At 44.6% G+C, this 21,409-nt stretch overlaps 1 protein-coding gene and 1 non-coding gene across 5 annotated transcripts in view; one reads left to right on the forward strand and one right to left on the reverse strand.

Moving 5' to 3' along the window:
• Window positions 1-346: 346 nt before the first annotated feature.
• PDE8A (phosphodiesterase 8A) overlaps window positions 347-21,409 on the forward strand; it is a 147,354-nt gene continuing 126,291 nt past the window's right edge. For 2 of the 4 annotated variants that reach the window (XM_010816945.4, XM_005221812.5), the window contains exon 1: window positions 1,560-2,096. In XM_010816945.4, coding sequence (XP_010815247.1) covers window positions 1,890-2,096 — 207 coding nt within the window. In that variant the 5' untranslated portion in view covers window positions 1,560-1,889. Of the gene's footprint in view, window positions 952-1,559; window positions 2,097-21,409 lie in introns of those variants that run through there. The other 2 variants (XM_010816946.4, NM_001191455.1) reach the window with 2 other exon arrangements.
• Window positions 12,567-12,686, reverse strand: LOC112443353 (U5 spliceosomal RNA). Its single transcript, XR_003031686.1, has one exon. It is a non-coding gene; the product is annotated as a U5 spliceosomal RNA (small nuclear RNA).

Raw genomic sequence — 21,409 nt, forward strand, 5'->3', positions numbered from 1 at the left:
AGTGGATTGGGCCAGCTAGGCTAATAAAGAGGGCCGATAGCGGTAGCGGGTAGCGGGAAGCTGCTCCCCGGTTACCGGGCCTTTCTGCTCGGCTGCCCTCGGGGAACTGCCCGGTGCCCACCTCGGGCCCTAAAGATCCCTGCTGGAGGGGGCACGGGGGCTGTGGATCTTCGGTTCCCTGGTACCGTGAAGCCTGAGCCGCCGCAGGGTACCCGGCGCTGGAGCCCCTGCGGGAGTGCCAGCGCCGCAGCAGGGACTCCAGCCCGGAATACCCCTCCAGGTCTTCAGAGTAGCCGGGACCAAGGCGGGAGTGGGCGGCACCTCAGGGTCGTTCCAGGGCCGCGCTAGGGAAAGGTGTGGACGGCGGCAGAGGAAAGGGACTAGCCGTGCTGTGCCGGGGTCTCGGCTAACCGCGAGCCGCAGGGATGGAGGGGCGGGAGTGAGGGTGGGTCCGAGGTGGGCAACTCCAGGGTACGTGATGTACACCCAGGGGTGCCACCCTCCAGTTTATCGTGGGAGGAGACCCAGCACAGAGAGGCTAAGGGATTCGCCCAAGGTCACACAGTGAGCGGGTGGCGATGTGTGTGGGGTGCCCTTCTGCCAACGCGTCTGGCGTCATCACAGGCCTCCTCTGGTTAAGGACGAGTAGGAGGGCATCCCCAGCCTTACACGAAATGTGGCTTCTTGTCATCCCAGCCTCCCAGTCGCCGGTGTAGGCGGGCCTAGGGCTCCAGGTCTTGGCGCGCGAGGACACGGACTGAGCCCGAGTCAGTAACACCCGTCACCGCCCCCGCCCTCCTGGCTCTTGAATGGCTCAGTGACAGGGCCCTGACCGAAGTCACACAGCTGCTAAGTTCCGAAGCCGGGATTCGAACCCTGCGGTATGGGTTTTAGTGGCCTCAGGCCGGAGATCAAGACCACTGGCTCAGGGGTGACCACGTGCAGCCATGGGTAAGTCGTTTTCTCTCCGGCAGCCTGGCCGCGCGCCCCTCCCGTCGTGGCCGCGCATGCTCCGTGGCGGGCGGAGCCGGGAGGCGGCGGCGGGCACCCCAGCTGCTTTGCATTGACGCCAGCACCCGCTGGAGGTCACCGCTGGGGGCTGGGCGCGGCGTGCTGCCGGCAAGACCCGGCCCGGAATGCGGAGCCGGAGCCGCGTCGCCCGCAGCTCCTGGGCGAGCGCCGCCGCTTCAGCGCTTCTCGACGGCGCGGCCTCAGGTCCGCGTCCCTCCGTCCCTCCTGGGGTGGACGCGGCCTTGCTGTCCCGACGGGATTCTTCCGGCCCGCACCGCTCAACCGCCAGAGATCTAGTCTAGGTTTCTCCGCCACCAGCCCTCGGACCAAGGGCATTTATCCGTGGGGCGGCCGGCGGAGGGACGTGGGAGCCCGGGGCCTCTGGAGGTGCCGGCCACAGCGCCTCCGGAGCCGGAGCGGGCGTAGCCGGGAGCACACCTCCCCTGGGGGGTCGCGCCGCCTCACGGCGAGGGCGGCGTCGCTCGCGCGGCGGGGACTTGTCGGCTCTCGGGCCGGGAGATCGCAAATCTCCTCCCCCGAAATTCCCCGGAAGCGCGGCGCGGCCGAGGCGAGCGCGGCGATGTGAGGGAAGACGGCCGGCGGCTCCCTCCTCTGGAAGGGCATGTTCGGAGGGGCGGCCGCGGTGCGCTGCCCGCCCCACCGCCCCCTCCCCGCCGCCGCAGCCGCCTCCGCCGCCGCCGCGCCCGCACCGCGATAAAAGGGGCGGCCGCACTTCCTGACGGGAGACCCGCGCTCGCCGCCGCCGCCCGCCCAGGCGGAGATGACACGGCGCACGCGGCGGCCCCGAGGCGCCGGGCGGGCCGTTTACTGACCGGATCGCGGCTGCCCGCCAGCGTGTCCGCGGCGCTGCCGCCAGCATGGGCTGCGCCCCGAGCATCCACATTTCCGAGAGCCGTGGGGTGTACCCCGGCGGCAAGGAGGCCGAGGACGTGCCGGGCCCCGCGGCGGCGCCGCTCCCGCCCGGCGGGCCGAGCCTCCCACCCGGCCAGAAGACGGCCGCCTCGACCCGGGCCCCCGGCTCCAGCCTCGCAGAGTCCGAGCCTCGCGGAGGCAACGGCAGCAAGGTAAAGGGGCGCCGGGCGGGCGGGCGGCTCCGGGACTGCGGTCCGCGGTGAAACTCGGGCCCCGCGGGGCGGCAGCCTTCCCGCAGGGCCGGGCGGGGCTCGGTCCTCGGCCGCGTTGCCCTCCTCGCTCGGCTTTGACAGACGCCCGCGGACTGTCCTGGCCCGGGCGGCGCCGGGAGGAGGACCGACCCCGGTCCTGGGGGCCCCGCTTAGCCGAGTTGTGAGGAGGACGCTCCCTGAACCGCGGTGTCGGTTCCTGGGGCACGTCTGTCGTGCCGTCTTGTGAACTTGACCGAGGCGCTTGAATCCATTCCCTGCCGGACAGCGGGTGCGGAGGACGCCCCCCGCCCCGGATATTCTGGCGCGACCCTGAACGTTCAGTCAGTGTGAACTTTGTTCTTCTGGTTCTCCCGGTGGAAGGGAAGGGCGGCCAGCCTGCGAAGCCGGGGTACTGGACCCTGCCGCCCAGTTGTGTTTTCCCGGTTTGGGCTTTGCGCAAGCCTGCAGTTGCAGTTTTCCATTTTCTTTGAACTATTTAAAATGTAATCTGGAATATCAGCTTTGCTTCATTGCACATGTATTTGAGGTCCCCGTTTATTAGCATACATGTTGTTCTTAAAGCCTGTGTAATTAGAAAATACTATCAGAAACGCAGTTTTTGAAGCATTCAGCAGAACGAAGTTAATTTATCAACCAGTCTTACTGGGACATTTGGTAACTTTTTTAAATTGCGTGTCTTCTCCAGCGCCTGTTGCCTTGACTGTGTTTTGCCAAAGTTTCTGGGCTTCGTCTTTGTTAAGGTTTTCTAAAGGAAAGGTGTTTTTCCTTTTTTAAAAAAGGAAAAAAAGTTCGTGAAGACAGACTGCAGACGCTTTTTGGTTCTCTGATTTGAAATTTTAGAGCTGGAATTCATGCTTTTGTTTATGTATTAATCTAGGGGGAAATATTCCTGTATGCACGGCTATATAGATTGTTGAGGCTCATCAGTCTCTTTGCTGCTGTGTTTTAAGAGTAATTTGTAGAATTGTCTTGATTTTCTTGCTTACTGCTAGATCTTCCAGTTAGAGGGTTAGAAATTGGTTCATTTTCTCTCTTAAATTTCCAGCAGTCATCATTCCTTTTCTACATGAAAGTGAAAAGTCTTTTTCAGTGTTGCATAACGTAGATGCAACACTCTTCCCCTCTCATACGCTCTCTGAAAATTCAGCTTCACTCTGTTCCTCCGATTTGGGAGTCCTAGAGTCATTGAAGAACTCTGTGATAGTTTTGAACTACTTACCTAAGCTGCACTTAATACCTTTGTAATGCTTGTGGGTTAAGTAAGCTACCTAACTGGCTTTTTCTTTTTTTTAAAGTGTTACACAGGTGAAGTTGAATAGCGAAGCTTTAACTGCTGTCAAGTTTTTGACCCAGATCTGATATTGGTTATCTTGCATTAAGTAATAGTAAGGTTTTAGTTAACACCAGTAGTTTTTCAAGAAGTCTTGTGCCTTATTGGCCTACTGGGGGCAGTTGTGGATGTCCTAAATTCACTCAGGTGTCTTGTAAGCATCTGTAAGTGCAGCGGTTTGCTCTCTGCCACCCACATTGTCAGGAGAACCCCTGAGTTTCTAAGAGTCTTGTCAGACCATTGTCTTGAGTGGGGACCCGGAAAAATACATTCATCATTACAGTGCTTAATCCAGTGGCATGCATATAATAGGTGCTAAATAAATGTTGAGTTTGATTTTTGTTGTTAACGGAATGATGAAACGTTTTCAGTCACTGGAATTGGATTCTGTAAAACCTCCGGTGCAGGATTTAAGGTTAGTTTTTCAAGAGGAGGAGCCAAATTATAAATAACACCACAGCCACAGAATCAATAGTCCCATGCTTGTTATTCATGAACTCCAGCATGTTGATGCCACATCTCAGTTACAGATGTTTGTGATTAGGCCTGTCTAGTGAGCCACCAGGGAGCCCAGATCAAGTGATGGTGGTGGTTTAGTCGCCAGGTCGCGCCCTGTCAAGTGACAGGCAGAGGTAAATATCAGCATATTTTTAATTCACTATTTTTCCCTTTAAAGGAATGAGTCTTCTGAAATTAAGATACTCAGTATGTTCTGGAAATTTAAAAACCCATGTTTAGAGAAGATAAGCTTTCAGCAATTTAGCAAAGTCAAATTATTACACAATGAACTTAAATTCCCTTATATAAACATACAAAGATCCAATTTTAGCTCATTAAAAAATAACTTCTTATTAAAATATAGTAAGTCAGCTTATTGAGTGAATTCCAGTCAGAAATTCACTGGGGAAGTTTTTGTATTTCTATACCATGTAGTAAACACCAGTTCATCAGAATGCTTGGGAGATTGATAATCAATTGTATTTTCAGATTAATTAAGCACTGCATCCCCTGCACCTGTAGCGTATCCCACGTGTGTTCCATGAAGCAATTTGTGGACCATTAATAAGTATTAAATGAATAAAGGGTCTGTGGTCAAGTTAGGGAAATACTGGCTCAGGCTAAATTTGTCAGATTTCTTTAATACAGGATTTGTCGAAAACTTAATTTCCTGAAACACATTGTGAACCTCCAAGCCGTATTTAGAATGTGCAACACTTCCCAAACGTGTTTGATTATGGAGCCCATTTGTTGCGGTGTACCTTAGGCAGGCCACATGTTAAGTCGTGATTCCTAACATGAGATAACCAGTATTCAAAGTGCAAGAAATATACTGAACAGTACAACTCAGTAAATATAACTTGCTTCTTAATGATTCCAAAGGTACTTCAGGATCTCGTAATACAGGAGGTTGGCTCATCTTTATGAACTCATTTAAGTATTACTAAAAATACGCTGGCTGTTTATTCATTTCAGGAGTTATAGTCTCTGTGGTTACAGATAATGAATGCTGTGTTCAGTTTGAACACTTACAGTTTTGTTTTGTTTTGAATCAGGGTGCACTTTAACTGTAACATTTAATATTTTCTTGTCAGTCTTTAGATTTACTCCGTTTTCCTTCTCCTTGGCTAGGACTCTGAGTTGCCCTTGAAAGATCTGAGTGTGGGGGCGGGAGTGTCCAAGGAGACCTTCTGCTCCCCCGCTCCCTTTCTGGAGACACGCAGGGAACAACTAAAGGTGGGTCCGCCCTCCCCCTGTGTCACTCATCAGCCCTGTGAAGGGGCAGCCCCTCTGTTTTGTTCTGCTGTGCTCGCCCCACTGTCCACCCCCCTTCCCCCGCCCCAGACAGTAGGCCTTCCACAGACATTGGTTGAATTGGAGAATTGTGTGAACTAGGCTGTTAGAAGTGGAAAATCCAGCCAGTCCTAGTAAAGGAGAAATAGAAGCCAGTTTTAACTAGAGTGAAGGCTGTAGAATTTAGACTTGAGTTTTTGCAAGTGTCTGGTATTCCTCTTTCAGCGCTTTTGTACCCAGGAAATAATCCGTCTTTGCTCTGGTGAGCCCAGATTTCCCCGTGAAGACTTAAGGATTAGTGCAGCCGGGTGGGCAGTACACAGAGGTGACCGGTAACAGCGCGGCCAACGCTGACCTCTGACCAGGGGTTACTGCCGTCAGCTCTCAGGCTGACTCGCCGTTTGTCCTTCTCTAGTATTTGCTGTGTCATTTTCTTTCCCTCCACCTAGTTTTCTCTAATTTTTCACCACCTTCTCCTTCTTCCCAGTGTTTTCTCCCTCCTTTTCCCCGCCAGCCCACCATCCTCCATAAAATTGGTGACATGAATCATCCTAGGCCATCAAAATTTGCTGGTTTCTTAGTGTTTCCTAGCTCTGGAGTAAAATTTGTTGTCTGCTGTTAATATATAGAGTGGATTAATCCAACTCTTATATTTCCCTAAAAGAAAGTGAAGTCTTCTTTTTGTGTGACCTGAGTGACCACTCTCCCTGCACCGCCCCCCCCCCAAGTTAGGGTCATTGACCCTTGAATTATAGATTATATAAAGTACTGAAAGTTTCCCTGTAAAAGCATAGTTGAGAAAATGGGACCCAACTTTCTGTTCCTGAAGTAAGTGACTAGAATTTTATCTTGAGCTCATGGGCTCTGAGTTCTCTAATCCCTTGTGTTCTTATGCCTTTTGGTATATAGAATCTCATTATCTTGCTAAGCCTAGCTATAAAGATAACTGCTTTTTAAATTTTCTTGAATGCCTATTATATACATAAAATATTTTGTATTATACACTTTTTTTTTTAGTGCTTAATGTCATTACCACCATAACTGTAAAAGCGTGATGTGATGAAGGTCACAGCTCTGTCAGCTCAGACCTACCCTTGGCTGGCCTTGACTGTCTCCTTGCTGAAGTGAGTGTTCGGTCCCTTCTGGCACAAACGTTCCCTGTCAAGTGTCTTGTGATGCTGGTGACCCCTTGGACTGCTTGCCTGTTTGGATTGGGTTCTTCCGTAGGGGATGGTTCGGGATGTGAGGCCATGGGGTGAGGCAGTCATCTCAGAATTACCTAAAATGCCTTAAAGGACAGAGTATTTTTAAAAATTAAAAAGAAATCAGAGAACAGAGGGAGAAGTTGACTGGCACATGGGTGAGCCCTTGGGTGTGTCCACCGTTGGTGGCTCCCGCCTGGTTTCTCCGTGCACAGGGGTCGGTGGTAGGAGGCCTCGGACTCTGAGGTTCTGGAGTGCAAGCTCTTCGTCCGAGTTGCACCTGGCTTTCCTCGATGCCTCCTGTATTGTAGGCACTTTGCTGGATGCCTTGCGGACCTTATCTCTCTTCAGCCCTCTGAGGTGGCTGGTGTCATTTCCTTTCTGCAGATAAGGTGCCAGAGGTTAGAAACTCACCCTGGGCAAACAGTTAAGCAGGGATGCAAATCCGTTGTTCCTGGTGCTTATCTCCTGGCTGGTTGCTCTGATAACCAACCACCTGTCCCAGTGTTACATCCACCATTCTCTGGCCTCCCACTCAGCTATGAGCATCGTGGGTCCACCTGGGCTTTAAGCAGGCATCCTGAATCTGTTATTAAAATTTCAAGTCTTGATTTACTGTGGAGATCCAGTCCTAGCTTAGGTTCTCATGTCTGTGGATGTTGCAGCTGTATTTGGCCCTGTCCCAGGTAATGCCTCTAATCTCCCCTCTTAACTCTCTATAATCAGTCGGCAGGCATCCCTTGGGGCTGCTTTCTCCTCCCTTTCCTGCTCAGGCTGCAGGTAGCCTTCCTTAGCTAGGACCTCCGTAGGAGCCAGCCTGGAGGGCAACCCCTCACCCCTTCTTCTGCCCCCAGTTCCACACATACATGTCCTGTCTTGAGCCCTCGGTTGCACTTGCACTCTCCTCTGCTCTTGCCACCTCTCCTATAGCTCTCGTGGGCTCAGATTTCTCTCCCAAGCCTGCTGCTTGATGATAGGCCTCTGGAGGGCAGGGGCTATGCACTGGTTTCAGTACAGTTCCCAAAGCGTTTGGTGCACTGAGTAGGTGTTTGGATAAATACGCCCGTCTCTAAGGCTGAAAGGGCTTTTATTTCTATTCCATGGATCTATCTCACCTGTTTAAATTTAACAGAAATTATTGGGGTGTGTTATGCTTTAACAAAAAGCCAAAATACCCTGAAGCCAGTGATTAATCCGCAGGGTGATCAGTAAAGCTTTTGCCTCTCATGTTGGCCGTGTCAGGGTTGAGCAAACGTGCCTGGGTCCCGTCCCTCTGCTCTGCTTCTGTTCTGCTCTATAAGATGAGTGCTGGACTATCTTGGGAGAGAGCTGTTTTGACAAGTCTTGTGCTGGAGTTTCTTTGCTACAGGCCTCATCCGCGTAGACGGAAAGGCAAGCTCAGCTTTCCCCACACTTTCTGGATGGGCTCAAAGAACACCAGGACTTCCCTGGTGGCTAAGACAGTAAAGAGTCTGCCTGCAATGCAGGAGACCCGGGTTCAGTCTCTGGGTCGGGAAGATCCCTTGGAGAAGGGCATGGCAACCCACTCCAGTATTCTTGCCTGGAGAACCCCATGGACAGAGCGGGAACGGTCCGCTTTTATTCTGTGTGGGTTGAAAATTCACCTTCAGTTAAGATGGTGCTCGTTGCCTGTCAGCATGCATCTCCCTTTCGTGTCCTGCACGTCAGTGCAGCACTGCTTCAGCCTTGTCCTTTGCTCCTGGGACGAGCGAAGGGCTGGAGGCCCATGGACGGTTTCCACACGGTCTTCACATGTTTGAGGTTTATAGCGGCTCCCAAGTGAGGTATGTTGGAAAGAAGAGAAGTGGAGGAGCCACAGGTGTGTGTTTTTAAAGCCAGCACCATGAGGTACCAGCTGTGTGATATTTAGCAAGTTCTGACCCACATTTTCTCAAGCATAAAATGAGACTAGAATACCTGGATTTTGGTGAAGATCATTTAAAATAGTCTGTGTGCATATGTTTTGTTAATTCCAAAGCACCAGTACATGTAAGGATTGATCTTTTTCTTTCAGGTACCTTTTTCAAGGACAAACTTTGCTTAAATATATTTGCTTATATTTAATTTTTTTTTTTTTTGACTGTGCAGCACAGCGTGGGAGATCTTAGTTCCCCGACCAGGGGTTGAACCCAAGCCACCTACATTGGCAGTGTGGACTGGACTGCCAGGGAAACCCTCTATCTGCTTCTTTTTTAAAGCAAATCTCTTCCTTTTAAAAATATATTTTTATCTTTCCCCTAATATTTTATTAGTTTGAAAAATTTCAAACATATAGCAAAGTTGAAAGAATTCTCACGTGTGTACCCACCACCAAGATTCTATAGGCAACACTTGCCTTCGTTTGCTTTATCATTCTCTGTCCACCCAGAAATCTGTTTTATTTTTGGAGCCATTTCCAAGTAAGTTGCATACATCAATATACTTAACTCCTAAACACTTCACTATGTATATCACCTAGAATTCAAAATTTGTCTCTTTTTTTTGACAAATGTGTATGCTTATGTAATGCAGAATCTCTGTCAGGATACAGAATATTACTGTCACCCCAGAAAGTTCTCTGTGCTCCTTCTCCATTCCTAACCCTACCCATCAGCAACCACAGTTCTTATATTTTTTTCCATTATAAAGTATTTTTGCCTATTCTAGGCTTCATAGAGATAGAGCCTTGAATGTATTCTTTTGTCTAAGGCTTCAGCATAGTATTTTTGAGACTCATCTGTGTCGCATGGGTCAGTAGGTGGCTCCTTCTTGCTGAGTCGTACTCTGTTGTGTGACTAGATCACAGCTCACGTACTCATTCTCTTGTCAGTGGATGCTAGGCCTGCATTCCATTTTCGGCTATTAAGAGTACAGCTGCTATGAATATTTTGGTATAAATTACTACGTGGGCATGTACTTTCATCTTTCTTGGGTTAATGTCAAGAAGTGGAATTGCTGGGTCATAGGATAGCTATTATCTATTATGTTTAGCTTTCTAAGAAACTGCTTGACCTTTCTTCAGGGTTCCCCAGTTTCACCTTCCCACTAACAGAGTATAATGAAAGTTTGGTTGGTCTACATCCTTGCCCCAGTTTGGTGTTATCAGTCTTAATTTTAGCCATTCTGGTGGGTGTGTAGTGATATGTCCTTGTGGTTTTGATTTTCATTTCCTTGATGGCTAATCATTTTGTGAATGTTTTCATGTGTTAATTGTTTATATAACTTCCTTTTTTGAAGTTTTCATTTTAACAGTATATTAAAAGGAAATATAAATGTGTCATCACGGTTTCTGGGTTCTGTTGTTCAGTCGCTAAGTCACCTCCGACTCTCTGGCCACCCCATGGATTGTAGCCCGCCAGTCTCCTCTGTCTATAGGATTTCTTGGGCAAGAATACTGGAGTAGGTTGCCATTTCCTTCTCCAAGGGATCTAACTGTCCCAGGGATTGAACCCAATGCTTCCTACATTGGCAGGTGGATTCTTTACCGTTGAGCCACCAGGGAAGCCCAAATGAGAAAGTCTCCTGTTTGCACTAAATAAGTTACTCAAAGCATTTACCTGGAAGGAAAAGGGTGATAAATTCAAGTAGGTTAAAATAAAGAACTTCTCAGCAAAAGAGAGTGAAAAGGAAGGAAACCATAAACTGAAAGATGACATTTGCAACACCTAATACCAATGAAGGATTAGTATTCAGAATATATATAGAACTCCTACAATAGGTAAGAAAAAGTTTAATTGAAAAATAAGCAAAGACTTGGACAAGGAGCTCATTAAAGAGGAAACCAAATGGCCAATAAATGTGTGAAAAATGTCAGCCTCATTGGAGAAATGCAAATTAAAACCACAATGAAATAACATTTTATACCCACCAAATGGGCAAATGTTTAAAAGCCTTACAGTATTTTAACTTTTTATTTTGTACTGAGGTATAGCTGATTAACAGTGTTGTGACAGTTTCAAGTGAACAGTGAAGTGACCCAGCCATACATACACACATATCCATTCTCCCTCAGATCTCCCTCCCGTCCAGGCCACCACTCAGCACTGAGTAGAGTTTCACGTGCTATACAACAGGTCCTTGTTGGCTGTCCATTTCAAACCCATCAGTGTGTGTGTGTGTGTCCGAAACTCCCCAATTAACCCTGCCCCCCATGCCTCCCTCCACCCCGGCAACCATAAATTTGTTCTCCAAGTCTGTGGGTCTCTTTCTGTTTTTAAAGTTTATTTGTATCATTTCTTTTTAGATTATACATGTAAGGGATGTCATACGATATTTCTCCTTCACTGTCTGACTTATTTCGCTCAGTATGACAGTCTCTAGATTCAATCCATATTGGTGCAAATAGCATTATTCCATTTTTTTTTAATGGCTGAGTAATACTCCATTGTATTTATGTACCACATCTTGTTTATCCATCCCTCTGTTGGTGGATGTTTAGGTTGCTTCCGTGTCTTCTAAAAACCTGACAGTATTTTTGAGGAATTCTTCAACAGTGTAAGTAAAAGTGTAAATCAGTTCAACTGCTTGGAAAACCATTGTCATTACCAAGGAGAGCTAAACATGCGACCCTGTGACCTGGCAGTTTTAACCCTAGAAATACATGTGTGCTGAGATATGGATAAGAATGTTCATAGGTGCATTGCTTTTATTGATAATAGCAACCTTTTTGATAAAACACAAGTATCCCTCAGCAACATAATGGATGAATAAGTTGTACTGTGCAAAAGAATGCTTTTCAGCTTTGAAAATGAATGGCTTAACATGGAACTCAGTGTTATGTGCCAGCCTGGACGGCAGTGGGGATTGGGGGAGAATGGATACATGTGTGTGGCTGAGTCCCTTTGCTGTTCACCTGAAACTATCACATTGTTAATTGGCTACACCCTAATACAAAAGAGAAAGTTCAAAGTTCAGGGAAAACGAGCAAAAAAATGAATGGCTTATAGCTTATAGCTACCGGTGTCAACATAGACCAGTCTCAAAACAATGTTGAAAGAAAACTTAGAGAAGACTTTGTAAAGTGTGACCCTTTTAAAGATTAATAGCTAAGCAGTATATTATGTAGGAATGTATGTGATATGCACATGCATATTATATTAAAACTGTAAAGAAAACCCAGAGAAATAATTACTATAAAATTCAGTTAGGCAGAGAAAGTTTATTTTACAGACTGAAATGATTGGCAGGTTGATTTGAGTGCCTCCTACAGAAGATCTGGAGCCAAGCAGGAGGCCCTGCCCTCAGGACAGTAGTAGTCTTCCCTGGAAAGGTGGGGCCTGTGACCTGGAAGTGAGGGTGGCGCCTGAGGGGTGGAGTGGGTGTTCAGGGAACAGGCAGGATCTTGGTCTGGGCCCATCATCGGTGCAGAGGGCGGAAGGCGGGAGGGGCTTGGCCTGCCTGGGGCTCGGCTCAGAAGACCCGAGGACTTGGGTGGGTAGAGAGTTGACTGTTCCACAGGCAGTGAGGAGTTGACCAGGGGCAGGAGGGGAGGCTTGAAAGCCAGGATGAGGCGTTCGGAGTCCATCCTCTGAACCTCAGCATTTTCATTTTCAACACTGTGGTTGCAGGATGAATATATTATATGAAGTTTTAGGAGGAAGATGCACTGACGCTGGAGGTGGGGCGTGTCTCGGGGCTGTGGTGCTGGGCCAGGCGCAAGGTGTGGTGCAGTGCTCTGGGAAGGGAGGCAGGGCCTGCCCGCCAGCCGGCTGGGGAGTGGAGTGGGTTCAGCGGGTGAGGGGTGAGGGTGAGGGGTGAGGGGCGGTGCAGACGGGGTCTGCAGCTCAGGACTGATGGCCTGCCTCCGTTTGTACTGTGCTGTCCAGGTGACTGGCTGCTGGTTTTTAAAAATGGAAATATAGTTGGTTTGCACTGTTGTGTTGGTTTGCACTTTGTGTTGCTTTCCACTGTATTAGTTTCTGGGGGACAGCAAAGTGAACAAGTTTATATATATATCCTTTTTCATTGTAGTTTATTACAAGTTAGTGGATATAGTTCCCTGTGCTATATAGTAATAGGACCTTGTTTATTTTATATGTAGTAGTTTGTATCTGCTAATCCCAAACTCCAGATTTATCCCTCCCCTCTTTCCCCTTTGGTAACAAGAAATTTGTTCTCTTGGACTGTGAATCTCAGAATTGTTTCTCTCCATGGAAATCTTCATTAAAAGGGGAAAGATTTATTTGATCTGAAGAGAAATCAGATTATACTGAGTGCAGTTTTTATCCATTATCTCATTTGATGTTCTCCAAACTCCTGTGAAGTAGAAAGGACAGTGTTATTTTCCCTGTTGAAGACCTAAAAGAAGCAGAACTTTAAAGAGATCAAATGACTTGCCCAAGGTCGTGGTAACTTATTTCAGCAGCAGGTTCTTGTAATAGCATAGGGTAGAAGCCAGAGGAAAGAGAGGCTGGGGAGTTTTTAGAAAAGCCTTTCTTGTCTCGTGGTTCTGGATTTATTTCATAAGTGTTTACATATATATTACCATATGTAAAATAGATAGCTAATAGGAAGTTACTCTATAACACAGGGAGCTCAACCCAGTGCTCTGTGACAGCATGGAGGGGTGGGAGGGAGGCTCAAGAGGGAGAGGACGTGTGTATACTTAGAGCTGACTGACATTGTAGTACGGCAGAAACCAACACAATATTGTAAAGCAGTTACCCTCCAATTAAAAGTGAAATAGAAAACAAAAAACCCCACAAACCAAAACAAGAAAAGTAAGCTTTTATTTTTCTCATTACAAAAGTAATATTCTTCTTAGAAAACTTGCAAAAGGACATGGATCACTTGAATTGCATAATCAGGAGATAGATAACGCGTAAATTGGTGGTGTTGCCTTGCATTCATGTAGATTAATTAAAATATTTCTTGATAGTTTTATTCTTTACTTGTTCTTTATTAGTTCTAGGAAACACTTAGCTGTTCTTCTTTGGATTGGTGCTCTTCCATTCCTCACTCCCCTTCTGCAGCTTGCTCCCACTGTGGGAGTTAGGCACATCTTTGTGCTGTATTTCTTTACTACTTGTGCTTCCATCTCTGTGCTGGCATCTGTAAAGGTTTTTGAACTCTCTTAGCTCACTGAGTCATTCCTCAGGGTCTGCTCAGCTATCTAGTCCATTGAGTTTTTAAATGCTGCAGTTTCTGTGTTCAAGATTTATGGTGTGTGCTTTTTATAACTGCTAATTCATGGTTTTCTTTCTTTTTTGGTTAGAGCATACTCTGTTATCTTTTTGAGTATATTAATTACATATGCTTTGAAGTCCTATTCTGAATGCTGTTTATTTAAACATTTTTTGACGTATAAATGCAGTTAGCAAAGTATATAGAATCTTAAAGAGTGTGGCTTGATTGAATTGTACCCATATATGCTACATATAATGACCACCCAGACCAGGAGGGAATATTCCAGCACTCCAGAGGACTGCCTCGTGGCTCTTGACTATAATTTAGTATTTCTAATATTTCTAACATTTCATTAGACACTATGTCAAAATTCTTGAAGGAATTTTGCAGTGAACACTTGTATACCCCAAACTCCTGTATTTTATGGTAGCATTTTACTCTACTTGCATATATGTTGCATCATATATGTTCTTTACTGTACTTTATCATATATGCTCATCCATCTGTTTCCATGGGTTCTACCTCTGGGGATTCAACCATTGAGGGTGTGAGAGGGGGTGATAGGGGAAATCTAGAAAGTTCCAAAAAGCAAAACTTGAATTTGCCTTGTGGTAATGATTTACATATCCTTTACATTGTGTTTCCAGCAATTTATGTAACATTTACATAGTATTAGGTAGTATAAGTAATCTAGAAGCCATTCAAAGTACAAGCATACAGAAGGCTGTACTTAGGTTATGTGTAACTTCGGTGCCTCTCATATAAGGGACTTTTGCATCCATGGGCTTGGTATCTGAGGGAGTCTTGAAAGCAGTGCCCACAGAAACCAGGAGACAAGCGTGTGTCAGTCTCTGTCGTCTCTACTTCCTTTTCCTTTGATGCATTTTATTTTATTTTTTTTTCCTTTGATGCATTTTAAAGTAATTGCAGACATCTGTACTTTGCCTATGGAGGAGGAAATGGCACCCCACTCCAGTGTTCTTGCCTGGAGAATCTCAGGGACGGGGGAGCCTGGTGGGCTGCCGTCTGTGGGGTCGCACAGAGTCGGACACGACTGAAGCAACTTAGCAGCAGCAGCAGCAGCAGCAGCAGCAGACTTTGCCTAAAATATTGCAGCGTGTATATCATTAATTAGTCCAGTATTTAGATTTTTCTTTTGAGATAAAATTTATATGCAGTCAAATGCATAAACATTTATTGTGCATTTGCTGAGTTTTGACAGATGCATACATTTATCTGTGTAAGTCAAACCTCTGTCAAGGTTAGAATATTGTCTTTCCAGAAAGTTCACTCTTGCTCCTTCCCAGGCTCTTTTCCTGCCATCCTTGCAACCACCTTTTCATTTTTTTCCCCACCACAGGTGAGCTTTGTCTGTTTAAGAGTTTCGCAGTAAGTGGAAGTATGTAGTATACAATCTTTTATATAATATTTCTTTCACTTCGCATTATGTTTTTGAGATTCATCTGTTTCACGTATGAGTGATTCATAGTACTGTGACTATTAACTTTTTTGTTTGGGTCTTTGTTGCTGCGCCGTGCTTCTCTAGTTGCTGGGAGCCAGGGCAGCTGTTTGCTGTGGTGTGTGGGCTTCTGATTGAGGAGGCTTCTCTTGCTTCAAGCACAGGCTCTAGGTGCGTGGGCTCAGCATTTGCGGCACACGGGCATTGTTGCCCTGAGGCATGTGCAGTCTTGCTGGATCAAGGATGGAACCCGTGTCCCCTGCATTGGCAGGCGGATTCTTACCTATTGCACACCAGGAAGTCCCATGACTGTTAACTTTTAAAGGCTCATGATCCACATTGTTAACTTGCCCTCCAGAAAGATGTGATCAAATTTTAATATCACAGGAGTATATGATAGTGCTTCTTAGGCTTTCAACAATCCGATTGTGGGAGAGTGATATTTTGTATTGGTATTTTAGTTATAATTTATTTCATTTATGGTTACCTTTTTATTTTCCAAGTGTGTTTTGAACACTTGAACTTTGCCTTCACTGAATTTATGTCTGTTGCCTATTTCTCTGGGTTTTAGAATTTAAAAAATTTTATAAGAGCTTTCTAATGTGTTTGGGAATTAAGTTTTGATCACTCATGCTTATTGCATATCTTTTTCTCTAGTCTTTTTCTCTTTACTGAATATTTTATTTTTAAAATTGTAAACATTTTATATTTTTGTGAAATCAAATCTATACTCTTCCTTTTATGTTTTTTCCTATTTGCTTTATACAACATCCTCTCTTACTACAGAGGCAGTACAGAGTATGGAAAATTAGCTAGTGCCTCCACAGCTAGAGATCACTTATTATAACATGTTAGTACATGTCCTTCCAGATTCTTTATCTCCCCCTCCATCTCCTTCTCCTTCTCCCCTCCCCTGTCTCCCTGTCCTCCCCCCATCTATCTTTGTATATAATTACATTTTTCCACTGAAATTAGATTACACAGTACATAATGGTTTTTAAAAAAAATTATAAAGTATACATAACATTTACCAGTTTAATCACTTTTAAGTGTACAATTGAGTGGCATTAAGTACATTCACATTTTTCTACAGTCTCCACCTCTGTCAACCTCTAGAATCCTTTGATCTTCCAAAGCTAAAACTTCAGATGTTAAACTCCTCATTTCCTCCTCCCCAGCCTCTGGCAACCACCATTCCCTTTGGACTACCCTAGGTCCCTCATGTAAGTGGAACCATAGAGCACATACTTGTCACTGTCTGATTTCACATAATACAGTGTCTTCAGGGTTCATCCATGTTGTAACATGTATCAGAGTTTCGTTTCTAGGGCTGAATAATATCCCATTGTATGCACACACCACATTTAGTTTATCCGTTCATCCATTGATGAACACTTGGATTGCTTCTGTGTCCGGGTTATTGTGAATAACGCTGCATACAGACATGGGTATACATATCTATGAATTCCTGCTTTCAATTCTTTTGGGGCGTGAACTTGCTGGATCATACAGTAATTCTGTTTCTAATCTTTTGAGGAACCACCATAAGTACATACTGTTTGGCAATAGACTTTTTGCAGCCAGTAATCTGCATATTTCCATTTCAGTAATTTGTTTTATCTAATAGCTGTATCATACCATACCAATATCCCCAGTGATCCCAGAAATGTCTCCTGCATTGCATCTGCTTGTCATGACCCTTACCTTGCTTTTAAACTAGCCTGCCCATCCCCACCTTTTACATTACACTGAGTTGTTGAAGAGACCTGACCACTTCCTTGGTCCTGATTTCTGGATTCATCTTACTGGTTCCTTCTTTTCCCCTCTATCTGCTGTATTTCCTATAAACTAGAAATCACATCCAACATGGATTAAAGTTAGATGTTTTGGGTTAGGCTGTATCATTGGCAAGTCACAAATCACATCAGAAAATACACGATGTCCTGTTGGCCCACCATTACAGATGCTCAGATTGACTGCTGGGTTAGGGTGATGACCATCTGATTACTCCACTAGAACTTGTAGATTCTCTTCATATGACTAGAAGGTGACCTTGTGGCCCTTGGCATAATATAGATGTGTGTGTGTGTGTGTTTAAAGTGTATCTGTCTATTTATTGATTTGGCTGTGCCCCAGGGCATTTGTGACTTTAGTTCCCCAATGGGGGATCAGCCTGCACCCTCTTCGGCGAAGTGTGGAGTCTTAACCACTGGACCCCCAGGGAAGTGCCTACAAATGTTTAATTCACCATAAGCTGTTCACCTAAGCTTTCTCTTTCTCCCTGCCTCCCTTCCTTTATAGCACCACTTGATAATCCTTATCTAAAGTAACAGTTCTCCCTGGTATTAGGAAATGATGTTTCCTAATTCATTTTACTTTTCCATGAAGTAGTTAGTGTTCTTCTGTAAAGCAGAAGTTTCTTCAACGGTTAGGCCTGTCACTACTATAAGATACAGTTCCTATTGGAAAGGTATAAGTATAAGGTATAAGTGCTTGATTTTTCCCTTTAACAGTTTTAATAGTAAGGAGTTGGTGCCTCAAATGGTAATGAATGTGTTGGGTTTTAAAATATTACTTTTAGGGCTTCCCTGGTGGACATAACTCTCCAAAATAGTCATTATTCCAGCATCTTTTTATGTGGATGATTATTTTTATTCGCAGTTGATTTATACTCTCACCTTTATCATATCTTTGCACTATTTTTAATTACCTATACTTACTCGCCCTGTTACAGCACTGACTTCATTTTTATAGCTTTATATGTTTTAATAGTGTCTGATAAGGTTAAGAAGAAGAAGGCTGAGCGCCAAAGAATTGATGCTTTTGAACTGTGGTGTTGAAGAAGACTCTTGAGAGTCCCTTGGACTGCAAGGAGATCCAACCAGTCCATTCTGAAGGAGATCAGCCCTGGAATTTCTTGGAAGGAATGATGCTAAAGCTGAAACTCCAGTACTTTGGCCACCTCATGCAAAGAATTGACTCATTGGAAAAGACTCTGATGCTGGGAGGTATTGGGGGCAGGAGGAGAAGGGGACGACAGAGGATGAGATGGCTGGATGGCATCACTGACTCGATGAATGTGAGTCTGAGTGAACTCTGGGAGTTGGTGATGGACAAGGAGGCCTGGCATGCTGCGATTGATGGGGTCGCAAAGAGTCGGACACAACTGAGCGACTGAACTGATAAGGTTAATCCTTTTTCTTATTATGCCCCATTAAAGAAAGCTTCCTTAACCCATTCTTCTCTATCCTTCCATATCAATTTTAGAATGATTTTGTTCTACTCTCAAATTTGGGGGAGATTTTGTTTGTATTGGAGTTAGTGAGTGCAAGTCACTCAGTCATGTCTGATTCTTTGTGACACCATGGATTGTAGCCCACCAGGCTCCTCTGTCCATGGAGTTTTCCATGCAAGAATACTGGAATTGTTTGCCATTCCCTTCTCCAGGAGATCTTCCTAACCCAGGGGTCGAACCCAGGTCTCCTGCATTATAGGCAGACTTTTACCGTCTGAGCCAACAGGGAAGCCTGTATTGGAGTTAAATCCACTGTAATTTGAGAAGAATCGGTAGCTTTATAGGATTCTTCTGTCATAAGTATGAATTTATTATTCATTTATCTTTAAATATTTTAATATGGGTCTCATTCCTTTTTATTAATAGGATAATTCTGTTGTAGCCAGAATCTTCATTAAATCTACTATTTCAATTAGATGAAATATATTGATGTTACCTAATTTAGTAAACAATTGTGTAGTTTCTCAGTTGATTGTCTTTTGTTGTTGTTGTGAAATATATGAATTTTAACTGTATAGTGTCTTGGGTTTTTGAGGTAAATGTTCACGTTATTAGCTGACTGATGGTTTTGTGTTTTCCTTTGTAAAAGTAATACTTCATCTCTTGTTTTCTTATTGGCTTGGAGTTTCAGAACTTTGTTAAATAATAATGGTGTTAATGTGCATCTTCGTTTTATCCTGATGTTAATAGCAACATGTCTCGTTCTTCACCCTGAGCTGTGATATTTGCTTTTGGTTTTAAGACAATATGCTTCAAGATATTTGTACATAATATATTAGTAACTCCTTGCATTCTTTGTTCTTATGCATGCATAGGAAATTTTACATTAAAAAAATTGTTTTTTGCTATTTTTTTTTAATTGAAGTATAGTTGATTTAATCTTCCCTGGTGGCTCAGACAGTAAAGAATCTACCTGCAATGCAGGAGACTGGATTTGATCCCTGGGTCGGGAGGCTCCGCTGGAGAAGGGAATGGCAACCCACTCCAGTATTCTTGCCTGGAGAATTCCATGGACAGAGGAGTCTGGTGGTCTACAGTACAGTCCATGGGGTCGCAAAGAGTCAGACACAACTGAGCAACTAACACACACACACACACACACACACACACACACACAGAATTGATTTACAGTTTTCAGGTGTACACCAAAGTGATTCAGTTATATATATATATAGCCTTTCCAAATTTTTTTCCATTATAGAGTATTATGGGATATTGCATATAGTTCCCTATGCTATACAGTAGGTCCTCGTTGTTTATAATTTTATATATAGTAGTGTGTATCCATTGAATCAATTTTTAAATGTAAATTTTAAGCAGGTACTTTGTACAGTTTTATATCCTGACTTTTAAATTTAATAATAAATTGAAACTGTAGTCGATCCTTGGTTATCTTTTTTTTTTTTTTTTAAAGATCCGTGGTATCTTCAGGAGATTGATTCCAGGACCCCAGTGGTTTGCCAAAGTCCGTGGATGCTCTAGTCCCTTGTATAAAATAGTATAGCACAGTGGGCCCTGTGTACCTGTGGGTTCTCTACATGTGGGTACAGAGAGCTCACTGCATTTTCCCATGTCATTAAAAGTTATTCAAAACCTAATTTACATGGCAGCGCTGTGCTGCCGTGTCGATCTTAAGTTTTTATGCATATCTGTGATCATTTTATTAGGGTTTATTTTTAGATGGAGAATCTATTATTTTTGAGTCTTGATTTAAAAACAATTCTGGTACAGCACGTTTTAAGACCTTTTGGGGAGTCTGTAATGAAAAAGCATTGTGTTTTTTGTAAAATTTTTATTTATGAATTTGGCCAGATAAATTACATTTACGTATCGAAATCTTTCATTTTGTTAGAATTTTATTACTTAGTGAGATGTTTAACTTTACTCTTGCCAAGCTTCCATTTTATGGAGGAGGAAATGGCATAGTGTACTCTGTTGCTGTTGCTGCTGCTGCTAAGTCGCTTCAGTCGTGTCCGATTCTGTGTGACCCCATAGACGGCAGCCCACCAGGCTCCCCCATCCCTGGGATTCTCTAGGCAAGAACACTGGAGTGGGTTGCCATTTCCTTCTCCAATGCGTGAAAGTGAAGTCGCTCAGTCGTGTCCGACTCTTCGAGACCCCATGGACTGCAGCCCACCAGGCTCCTCCATCCATGGGGTTTTCCAGGCAAGAGTACTGGAGTGGGGTGCCATCGCCTTCTCCGTCTAGCGGTTTGATTGTATCAGAAGCAAAAAAGAAATCAAACACGTGGAATTTCTGATATCATTTGGGTATCAGAATTTGGATATTGTTAATGGAGTTGCGTATTGCGGAATGGTTCTGTATTCATTTTAATGTCATGTACAGATATCTGTCTTTCTCTCTCTTTTAATTTTTAAATTGAAGGATAGTTGCTTTACAGATACCTGTGTCTTTGTTCTCTTTATACCTGTGTATTTATTCGCTTTTAACTCATACGTTTGGACTTGGAGTTGGCATGCAGGGAACCTACAGTATTTATGTAGTCATTCAATACGTACTTGACCAGCTCTCTTTACTGCCCTAACATTTGTAGGTAAAAGCAGAAGGTTTTGTTTCTTTTTCTTCCCGAAGCGCTGAAGTCATGTCTTTTTGTTATTCTAGCATTAAGAAATAGTCTTTAAAAGCCAGAGATTCCAAGTGAAGTGAGCTGCAGTGAAGCCTTGCCTGGGATGAAGGTGTGCATGAGGTTTGGTCAGCCTGGCAGTGAGTCGAGCAGTGTTATCAGAGGCTCAGAACACTCTTATGGGGACACCTGGTAGGTGACAGTATGAGCCAACATACACTCACTTTTAATACTCAAAAAAGTCAGTCAGTACTTCTACGAGACTCTGATCTCCAGTGAGATTAGTTTTCAGAGGCTGATTTGGAAGTGTTTTAGAGGTCTTCTGGTCTCATTTCTCCCCAGTGTAGGAATTTCCGCCTCAACTTTCCATCTCCATGAAGAACTCTGGTTTGGTGAGTTGGCATGATGGTCCCTGATTCTTTATTGGACCACGAGGTATTGGATCATAACAAAGTCTTGCTTCATTC

The sequence above is a fragment of the Bos taurus genome, chromosome 21 (genome assembly GCF_002263795.3).
Source record: "Bos taurus isolate L1 Dominette 01449 registration number 42190680 breed Hereford chromosome 21, ARS-UCD2.0, whole genome shotgun sequence".
In the NCBI taxonomy this organism is placed as follows: Eukaryota; Metazoa; Chordata; class Mammalia; order Artiodactyla; family Bovidae; genus Bos; species Bos taurus.